Source organism: Sciurus vulgaris (genome assembly GCF_902686455.1).
Source record: "Sciurus vulgaris genome assembly, chromosome: 5".
Lineage (NCBI taxonomy): Eukaryota > Metazoa > Chordata > Mammalia > Rodentia > Sciuridae > Sciurus > Sciurus vulgaris.
Window position 1 is genome coordinate 193371 of NC_136465.1, and position 11335 is coordinate 204705.

An 11335-nucleotide genomic window follows, 5' to 3' on the forward strand; every position below is an offset into this window, starting at 1 on the left:
AGAATGCCAATAGGACTTTGGACAGTGAAAACGTGGCTCAAGAGGGTTCAAAGAAGGAGAACTCTATTGGAATTTGGAGTAGAGGCCAATTCTGTTATGTTCTGGCTGACAAGTTGTCTGCATTATGCCTGTGTCCTGAGACATTCTGTGAGTCTGATTTTAAAAGTGGTGAACTACTTAATCAGGCAGAAGAAATGTCTAAGCAGCATAGCATTCAGGAAGTGGCATGGGTATTGCTGGTTACTTTTAGCCAAGTCTACTGTGATATTCAGGAGTGAAAAGTAGAATAGAAATATTTGAAAAATTTTAAAGGCAGGAGTAACTGGGGCTAAGGAAGTTGCAGTTGTTAAAGACATTACTGCCACTAAAGAAATGCTAGGGGGAAGGGAAAAAATAATAGAATGAATCAAACAACATTACTCTATGTAAATTTATGATTACACAAATGGTATGCCTTTACGCCTTGTACAGAGAAGCAACATGTATCCCATTTGTTTACAATAAAAAAAATAATAATAATAATTAAAAAAAAAAGAAAAAAAGAAATGCTAAAGTCTGTGCCTACCTAGACACAATGAGAAAGGTGGCCTCAGGGCATCTCAGGAGCTGGCAAGACCACAATCATCTCAAGTTCAAGGGAGTAAAAGTGGAAATTCTGCTGAGAAGAGGCCAGTGGGCACCCTTCTTGCACAAGAGGGCCTAGGAAGTTTTTTCAATGTGCTCAGCCACCCAGACCCTCAAGAGACTGCTGCAGCAGTCTTGAGGGTCCCCGTAGGCTTGGCTACTGCTCGAGATGGCGACAGACCTTGGTGTGAACCATGTGGTGCTGGTTCTGCAGGAACACAGGATGCTGGAGTTAGGGGATCGTTGAGGTTTCCACCAAGATTTCAAAGGAAGGCCTGGAAGGCCAGGCAAAGTGCAGCAGGGTCGGTGTCCCTGCAGACACCCCCTGAGAAGTCAAAGTGTGGAGATGTGACAAGGAAGCTGAAGCTGCAGTGGAGACCCCTGAGACTAAAAAATGCTAGTAATGTGGGACATCATCCTAGCAAAGCTGCAGGAATCAAGCAGAGACAACAGAGAGATCTCATTGGGCTGCAACCCACAGGGCCACAGGAGCCAAGCTACACAGCCCTTTGGAGAGGACGTCACTGTGCCATGTGCTCCACATGCCAGATGTGCAGCTGCAGGACCCGTTTGCCCAGCTGGATTTCAGTCTTGCTTTGGTCCCTTCCCTTCTTCCTACACTCCTATTTTTGTGAATGGAAATGTTTACCCTGTACCTTTATGTATTGGATACTTGTAAACTGCTTTTAATTTTACAGGAACTAACTTTGCAAGGTTGCCTTGAGCCTCAGAGAAGCCTCTAGACTCGAACTTTGAGCGTCTTGGAGCTGCTGAGACTATGGGGACTCTTGGAAATGGACGAAACGTATTCTGCCTTGTGAGATGGTTGTGAGCTCTCGAGGGCCAGGACAGAATGTCCCGGTTTGGACATGAGGAGTCCCCCCAGAGCTCATGTGTGAGACAATGCAGGAAGTTTCAGAGAAGAGATGATTGGGTTGTGAGACTCCTAACCCAAGCAGCGTTAATCCCGACAGGGAATGAGTGGCACTGAAGTGGTGGGGTGAGGCTGGAGGAGGGGGATTGGGGCCCGGCTCTGGGTATGTACCTGTATCTGGCGAGTGGAGCCTCTCTACTTTCTAATCACCATGTGGGCTGCTTCCCCTGCCACCCACTCCTGCCACGACGTTCAGCCTCACCTCAAGTCCCGAGGAACAGAGCCGGCCTTCTATGGACTAAGACTCTGAAACCACGAGCCCTCAAATGAACCTCTCCTCCTTTACAGTTGTGCTGGTCGGGTCATTTAGTCACAGCAGTGAAACAGCTGACTGAAACATTGTTTCAGTTATTGGAAAACCTGAGGATTTCTGTAACAACTCAGATAAAACCATCTACTTGGACAACTGTAAATTTTATAATCCCAAGTACTGATCAAGCATTTCTGATGAATATTTAGCACTGAAATTAAAATGTGCTGATAAATGTAAAATATCACTTATCTAAGACCAAGTATGAAAAAAGTACAATAGGTATGTCACAAACAGATTTTCATGGTTTACATATTAATTATATTTTGAAAACACTGAATCTAAAGTTTTGTGCCAAAACTTTAACATTTTACTGTGGCTGCTAGGAATGCTCGCACTAAACTCCTACGGACAGCAGCGCTGCTCTGCCCCACCATGAGAGATCTCAAGCCTCCTCCTAAGAGGGCTGATCCTCCTCCCTTCCCCTGAATAACTCATGCATGGGAAATGGACTACAGCCCTTCTGCTGACCAACCAGTTCCAAGGTGTCCAAAGAACCACCCTCCCAGCCGCTGGAGTCCGCTACACAGGCGCGCCTTTCCCAGGGAAGAAATCTGGGCAGGCACCCATTCTTCCAGACCCTGCTCCTCACCGTCCTCCCCACTTTCAGGTCTGCTGCCCTCAACACACCCAGGACAACGAGGCCAGCTCCTCAGAGGGCAGAGTGTCGTCGCCCACTTGTCCCACCAGCATGTGCCTGGTCTGCTCCTGCATCAGGACACGGCCTGGTTCAGTCTTTTCTCTAGTGAAGTGTCCAGTCCAGACGTAGATGACTCAGGAGATGTCAGGCGAAACGTGCAGGCTGTGTCCAGCCGTCACCCTGAGTGGCAGTGGCTCTGTAGGCAAGTGCACACAGGGGTGCCAGCAAGGACTGCAGGAAGGACAACAGAACCCTTAGAGCTGTAACAAAGTGTGCAACAAGAGGCCTGCTTCTCTCTCTAGAGGCACCCTGTCCCAGAGGCAGGCCACTCCCTGTTCGCCCACAGACAGACCCCAGCTCCACACTGTGGCTCTCAGGGGAGAAGCCAGCCTGACCCCCCAGGGAGATGCCCACTCCACATGGCACCTGTCCTCTGAGAGAAAGGGTACCTTAGCGACCTCATCTCGAGAGCAGGCATGTCACGGCTGTCTTCCTGCCACATAAAACAGCAAGCTTTCTCTCTTCTTCATCATCTTCACCTACGACACACCTCACATCCTAGTAACATGTTTATTCCTAATAAAATTGTTTTTTCTTCTAATATCGTAGAGAAGTTTCCTCGGTTGGGAGAAAATTTTGTTTTTAATTACATCCACTAGCATTCACCACTGTTAAGGGAAAAGTTTTTCTGACATTAAAAAAATGTCAAGGCCATCCTAAGTGGGGAGACAGATAAACTTCAACTCCCAGTCAGGAGACATCAAGGGGAGGCATTTCTTCTAGGACTCGATGGAGAAGCTGCAGCAGAAGGAATTTGGTCAGGTATCACCAAAGAATCCCTCCAAAGTCTGGTCAAGAAGAGTGTCTGTCAGTCACAGCTCTGTGGCCTTTACAAGTCGCCCTCCTGCTTGGTGACTGGCCACCTCATTGGCAAAGGATGGTACTAGCCCGTGTCCCCAGCTGATGACGGTGCCTGAGCCGGCGTCCTATAAACAACAGCGCTAGCTCAGCATTCTCCAGCTTGACAGCTGGATAACAAAGCTGCAGTGTGGCTGCTCAGGGGCTCACATGAGCTCACTTGGCTCAGAGTGGAGGTGCCATCAGGAAGCAAGGTCCAGATCTAAACCAGTGGACTGCACCTCCCCAGAAGAACAGCTGTGGTGGCCATGACCTCACGCCTTCACCAACACAGTGACAGGTGGGGTTGGTTTTCATGTAGGCTCCCCAGGAGACACACAGATCAAAACCGCAGGGAGATACCACTCCCCTTGTGGAGTCTGGAACTGCTAACATGCTAACCACTGTACTGGCAAGCGTTCAGTGGGAGATGTGTTCACCTGGCCCAGGCTGAGCTGTCAATCAGGGCCACCTCTCTGGGGACAGGGCAGTAATTTGGAGATACCCACCATCACAAATGCACTTGCCCTTGGACTCAGCAGTTCTACTTCAAGAAATTTCCTTCATATAAGTGAAGGTACAAGACTAGAAATAGCTCCTAAAAAAAGAAAAAAGAGAAAGAAATAGCTCCTAAAGGTCCTCAAAAGAGGGTTAAAAAAAAAAAAAAAAATCTGTGTATCCATACGAGGAAACACTACTGCTGAAGACTGAACGTTAGTGTCCCTCCAGACGTCACTGTTTGAAGCCCTGACCCCAGGGGATGGCGTGTGGCGATGAAGCCTTAGGATAGTCACTAGTGTCAGATGAGGTCACAAGGTAAGCGTCCTCGCATTCCTCCAAGCGAAGGCCAATGGGAAGGCAAGCCAGGAACAGATCTGCCAGCACCTTCACATCTCGAACTTGCAGGCTCCAGACCAGGAAAAGTGTTGTTTAACCACCTGGTTTATCACACTTTTGTTACAGCAGACCAAATGGACTAAGACAATCACACAACACTTAAACACAGGAAACGTGCATGGAAGAATGAGGACCCTCTTTCTGTACTGGTCAGGAAAGATCACCACTCAAAAGATACACACTGCTAAGAGGGAGAGCCACGTGAAGAAGTTTGCACAGCAAGCTGACCTCCGGCAGGAGAGGGCACATATGTGCTGGTGTTTTTGAAAAGAACTCATGGGAACAGCAATGAAATGTTAGCTGTAGAGGCAGAGGGGCCAGTGTGGAGGGCAGAGCTCATCTGACTAAGGGCCTGGCTCTGTCCACTGCACACGCCTCCTGGAGACGCCAGTGGTGGTCTGCTGGCCTCGGAGCTCAACCCAACCACCAGCTCCCAGCTCAGGGCATTCCTTCCTTCCCACACACCGGGACAAACCCAGCACCACAGAGGATGCTGACTGATCTAAACTCAAATTCTCTCATTTTTAAATATATTTTCTAATTGTTGAGGGACCTTTATTGTATTTATTTGTTATATGTGGTGCTGAGAATTGAATCAGTGCCTCACAGGTGCTGAGCCGCAGCCCAGCCCGCATCTCTCATTCTTTTCATCTTCAAATCTGATTCTAAAATTCCTGAAACAGTCCTTAATCTCTTCTTTCTCTCTTCATCCCCCATCACTTCTGGCGATGCCTGTAGAATATGTCTAAGCCTTTAAATATTTTCAACATGAAAATATGTCAAAAATTCTCCCAGGGTTTGTTTGTAAACGCCTTAACTTAGAGCTGACTGAGTCCCTCTGCAGCTGGCTTGGCCGCATGGACCCGTCTAGCCTGCGCCAGCTGGGCCTCTCAGCACTTCCTTCTTCACTCTGAGGGAGAACCAAAACAAGGCCAGCACCCTCACTACCCTTCAGAATATGCCCAATCAAATACATTTTGGCATATTGTCTAATAACATTTACTACCACAGTCTTGAAAATTCATCTCTCTTCAACTGGTGATGCTGGAATGAAGTGCCCCACTCATATCCACACACCTGCGTGAGGGTGGGTTCCATGGACGTTGAGGGGACGATCTGAGGACAGAGAAATGCCTGAGTGGGAAGCAAGTACCTGCTCCACACACATCCACACAGCTGCATGAAGGTTTCATAGATCCACAAAGAAATTGACACTGCGTCCCTTAGGACAGAGGGAAGAGTTCTGCCTATTAGCGTCCAGAGGTGTTTTGCCACGTGCCTTAGTGATCAACTCAAGTAAATACGAAACTCATTAAAACATGTCCCTTGTTGAATGACAACAATGAATGATTCTCCTTATAAACCTGTTTATTTTAATCAAAAATATTTGTGTACTTACGATCAAAACAGGTCAATGGCCTAAAGGGAATCACAGGGTAATTTACTCTCCACCATGTGAAAGCTATTTTAGTAACAGTTAAGTGTCCCTTGATCCAAGTAGTAAGTTCAAGCGCCTCACATTTGAACTTATTAGAACCTAACATTTAGCCATTTTTTTCTTTCACACACACACAGATTACAGCTCTGAACCTGATTTTCAAGGAAGCTGACAGAACAGGCATAAAGGTAGACTTTGTAATATCAGACAGTGTACTCTCAATCTGCATATTCAATATTGAACAGGCTGACTGTGTTTCCAAGTGGGGAGTTCTCAGTCCAAAAAAGGACTGAGAACTTCTTTCTAATGAGACAACAAATTTAGTAGACACATTCAATTCTACTTGCATTTTTTTTTTTTTTTGCTACTGTAAAACCTTTTATTGATGGAACAAGTGAGCTATTAAAGTGCTATCAATTATTATTCACATATTATTTTCTACTACTCTCAAATTTAAAGTAAGTTTGTAGGCAGCAGTTTTATGATAGCATTGTAATGAATTTTAAAATTTAACTCTAAGAGAAGTTAGTTTTGGATAAAGACCAATCCTCCTGAAGAAATTAAAAGTATAAAGGACTTGCCGCAATTAATAAATATTTTCTCTTTTGTTCTATAGCAAGGTTTTTCTCAACATACTGATCTATAGATATCCTTAATAAAGTACCAAAAAGCCACAGTTTGGCTGGGTGTAGTGGTGCATACCTGTAATCCCAGTGGTTTGGAAAATTGAGTCAGGAGAATCACAAATTCAAAGTCAGTCAGCCTCAGCAACTTAGGCCCTAAGCAAGTCAGTGAGACCCTGTCTCTAAATAAAATATTAAAAAAGGGCTGGGATGTGACTCAGTGGTAAAGCGCCTCCGGGTTAATCCCTGCTACAAAAAACAAACAAAAAAACAAAACAAAAACAAACAAACAAACAAAATACACCACAGTCCACACTCACTGCTAGAAGGTGACAGGAGAGAACTAGAAGAAAGAACTAGAAGACTGTGGGCATGCAACCATGTTTTAGATGCGACACCAAAAGGCATGATCCACTAAAGAACTGAACAGCTGAACTTCATTTAAACTAAAGACTTCTGCTCTGCAAAAGGCACTCTCAGCAAATTAGAATAAAAGCCACAGACTGGGAGAAAATACTTGGAGACACATCTGATAACAGATTGCTAAACAAAATATACAAAGAACTCTTAACACTCACCAGTTAGATTTAAAAATGGAGCAAAGACCTTAAAAGACACCTAAGCAAAGAATATACTGATGGCGAGTAAGCAAGTGAAAAGATGCTACCTATTTTATTTCACAGGGGAAATGCAGATTAAAACAATAATGAGACACCACTGGCACACCCATCAAAATGGGCAAAGATCCAAACACTGACCACACCAAATGCTGGAGAGAATGTGTGGCAGCAGGAACTCTCTCTCTCTCTCTCTCTCTCTCTCTCTCTCTCTCTCTCTCTCTCTCTCTCTCTCTCTCTCTGCTAGTAGGAAGGCCAAGGTGCAGCTGCTTTGGAAAGAATACAACAGTCTTACAAAACTACTCAAACTTACACCATACAATCCAGAAAGCACACCCTTGGTATTTACCCAGATGAACTGAAAACTCACATTCACGTTCACACACACACACACACACACGGGTGTTTACAGCAGTCTTACTCATAATAGCCCAGACCTGAAAGCAACCAAGATGTCCTTCAGTAGGTGCATGGATGAATAAATTGTGGTAGTCAGGCACAGTGACACACACCTGTAATCCCAGCGACTCAGAGGGAAACTGAGGCAGGAAGCCTGCAAGTTTCAGGCCAGCCAGGGCAACTGAGACTCTGTCTCAACATTAAAAAAAAAAAAAAATTTTAAAAGGGCCGAGGATGTAGCTCAGTGGTAGAGTGCCCCTGTGTTCAATTCCCAGTATCATAATAAAGAAAGAACGAACAAAAGCTAGTACATCCATAAAATGGAGTATTATCCAGCACTGAAAAGAAATGAGCTATTGAGTCATAAAAAGACCTGAAGGAATACTGAACGCATACTATTGAGTGAAAGAAGTCAATGTAAAAAGGCCATATACTCTCAAAAAGTAATTTCTCCAATATAAGTTCTGATAGTGACCATACTTAAATGCTTATGATAGTCAACTACAATTCCTATAAGTTGGAAATGACATAATACCTGCTAATGGTGTCATATGCTAGAGACAGTAGGTAGTTAGGGGTTGCAGGGGATGGGGAGGAACGAGGGAGGAGCAGGCAGAGCACAAAGGACTTTTGGGAGAGTGCACCCCCTCTGTAGGATACTACCGAGGTGGTTTCATGTCATACACAGACATCTGTCCAAACCCACAGGAAGGCAGCACCAAGCATGCACCCGGGTGGACTTCATGTGTGGAGGATGTGTTGCTGCTCGGCATCGAGAGCCAGGGCATCTGAAGGGAGGCAGGGGCACATGGGAACTTTCTGTGTTTCCCACTTGAATTTGCTCAGTATCTCAAATTGGATATCTAAGAAAGAAAGTGAAAAAATTTTTAAACTCACGCAGAGGTAAGCAAAACAGTAAAGATGACAATTCTGTAAACAAAAGATCAGAAAGAGCTTTAACAAATGTGCTACCTATGACTGAATCTAAGTAGAGGCTCTGTCAGTATTCAATCTCCAATTTTTCTACCTTTTCTGTACATAAGAAACTTTTCAAAATGAAAGCATAACAGGAAAAAAGTTGGTTTTAATATTAAGAGAATTGGAAGCAGAATGTAGGAAGGTTTTATTTAAAATGTTCCAGAGTTCATCTGGAAACAATATTGCTCATCTTTGAACATCATTAGTTATTTACAGCTTCTTCAATTAACTCTGTAACCACATATATGTTCTTGTTATGGTATTTAAGAAAATAGCTGCTGTTTAGAGTAACTGCAAAATTTTGAGCCTTAAAAAAAAAGGCAAGTCTGGGGTGTATCTCTGTGGTAGAGCACTTGCCTAGCATGCTACAGGCTCTGGACTTGCTCCCCAGCACTGTAAAATAAAATAAAATATAGATAAGCACTAATATTAGCAAGAGGTAATTTTTCAAAGAGAAATTCTGATAGTAACCATATCTAAACGTTTAAGAGAATGAGCTGTGCCCAACCAACACCACCTGCACAAGGCCCTGGGTTCATCCCCAGCACCGCAAAAAAAAAAAAAAAAAAAAAGATGGGAGGGGTTAGTGTTAGGGTTAGGGAGGGGGCAAGAATGGAGGAAGGAAGGACTGTATAGAGGGCAAAGAGGGGTGGGAGGGGTGGGGGGAAGGGAAAAATAACAGAATGAATCAAACAACATTGCCCTATGTAAATTTATGATTACACAAATGGTACCCCTTTACGCCATGTACAAATAGAGAAAATAGAGAAACAACATGTATCCCATTTGTTTACAATAAAAAAAGAAAAAAAAAAAGAACTGAAAAAAAAATACGCTTTAATTCTGAGCTGCCAACATATACACAATTACGCATGGATATAACTCCCTGGAAAAACAATCAAATATTTGGAAATAGAAGAGCATAATTCTATAGACTTTATAATGTAATTCAATAAAAAGCTGGGTTTTTAAGAACAACAACAACAACAAAAAAAAAACTTATAAGGGGGCTGGGGTTGTGGTTCAGTAGTAGAGCACTTGCTTCGCATGTGTGAGGCACTGGGTTCAATTCTCAGCACCACATATAAATAAATAAAATAAAGGTTCATTGACAACTAAATAAAAATTAATAATAATAATAAAAAACCCTTATAATGGTTGGGGGTGTTGGTAACAACCTAGCATTCAATCCCCAGTTCCAAAAAGAGAAAGAAAATCAACTCTGTGAGTTGGGAATGGTACTGAATTCCTGTAAAAAATATCATAAAATAAAGCAACTTGTCTCAGAATTTTGCTCCAATTGTGGGAAAAAAAAATCTGTAGATCATCATTGGCTTCCATAAGAGCTTTTCAAAATTGAATGCAAAAAGAAATTTTAGTTAGCAGAGCATGGTGGCTACTCCCTGCGGCAGGAGAACCACACGTTCCAGGCCAGCCTGGGCAATTTAGGGAAACACCAAGACAAAACATAAAACAAAAAGAGCTGGAGATTCGCTTAGTGGCAGAGGGCAGCCTTGGGTTCAATCACTAAAACCACAGAGAGAGGAAAAAAAGGGGCGGGGAGGGAAAAGAAATTGTAAGGCCCTTCTTTAAAAAAAAAAAAAAAAAAAAGGCTGGCTAGTTAGCCGGTTTTGTGACCTACATTTCGTTGGGTATACAGCACTGGAAAAAAAGGGTGGGGGGGAGGCTTATGAATGCATACAGGATGCACCTGGGTCCTTTTTAATTAAAACATTCTACACATTCCAAACGTGTCTACGTTTGTCAGGCTGATGCCTTTCAAACTTCAGTATAAACGACTGTCTTCCCCCAGTAAACCGAAGGTCTAAGAAAAGGAAATACGCGCTATGCAAATACTTAGCCCACCGAACCCTTTGCTGCGGTCACCGAAGGTTCTTAGCCTCCGCGAACAGCAGTCCCAGGCACCGTGAGTCAGGGTTTCTCCGTCTCTTCCAGCGGGGATGGGGAGCCCCTGCGTGGTGACCGCCCCGGGCCGGGGCGTCTGCCTTGGCAGGAACGTGAAGGGCAGCGCCCACCCCTCGCCAGGAAAGCGCCCACTGTGCGCGCCCGGCTAGGGCGGTTCCGGGGGCCGCGCCGCGCGTTCACGGGCCCGCCCGGGGGTCTCTGGGGCCCCGCCACCAGCCGGGACCGCCACCTGTCTACTCCCGGGGCGCGGGGTCCTCACGGAGAGGACGACCACCGGCCCGGGCAAGCTTCGCCGGACCGCACGATCGGGGCCCTAGCCAGCCGCAGCTCTCCCACCACGCCCCGTCCACCTCCCGCACCGCACACTGACCAGCCCGCGGCGCGCGCACCCGCCCGGCGCGCTCCTCACCTGCCCGCCCTGCCTCGCCCGCCTGCGCCCCTCGCCCACCCGCGCGCCTCACCTGCGCCGGGGCTAAGGCCGCGGCCGACCGCGGCGCCGCCCCCAGGCCGTCCTCCTCTTCCGGGGGCTCGTCCAGAAGAACCCGGCTCCGGCTCAGCTTCCACATTTCGGCGGCGCCGGCCGCGTCCGTCTGCGGCGCGCCCCCTGACCGCCGCTGACGCGCGGCCTGCGGCTCCTGCCGGACGCGGCCCGGCCGGGCGGGGCCGCCCACCCCGCGGACGGCCCGCCCCCGCCCCACCTGGCCAGCCCGCCGGCCGGGGCCGCCCGCCAGGCCCTTCCTCCGCCCAGGTTTCCCCTGGTCCTCACGGTCCCCCCGACCCAGGCCCACTCCAGCCCCTCGCGCTGCCCGACTCCCCAGCCCCAAGACGCCCGGCCTCCAGCCGGACCATCCGCCCAGCCGCGGGGCTGGAAGCCCAGCCCTCGCCAACCCACGACCCCGGACCGCCTGTCCCTAGACCCGGCGACCCCCGACAGTGCCGGTCGCCTGACCCGGAGCCCTCACCCTACCCGCCTCCAGCCCCCCAGCCCCCCAGCCCCCCAGCCCCCCAGCCCCCAGCCCCCAGCCCCAGCCTATGGGCGTGGCCTGTTTCGG

General features: G+C 47.1%; 1 protein-coding gene across 1 annotated transcript in view; it reads right to left on the minus strand.

The window, feature by feature from the left end:
• The window catches only part of TDRP (testis development related protein), a 47091-nt gene extending 36140 nt beyond the window's left edge, over positions 1-10951 (minus strand). The window contains exon 1 of the mRNA XM_079141814.1: positions 10745-10951. Within this exon, the coding sequence (XP_078997940.1) occupies positions 10745-10849 (105 nt within the window). The 5' untranslated portion in view covers positions 10850-10951. The remainder of the gene's footprint in view (positions 1-10744) is intronic.
• Between the last annotated feature and the right edge of the window lie 384 nt (positions 10952-11335).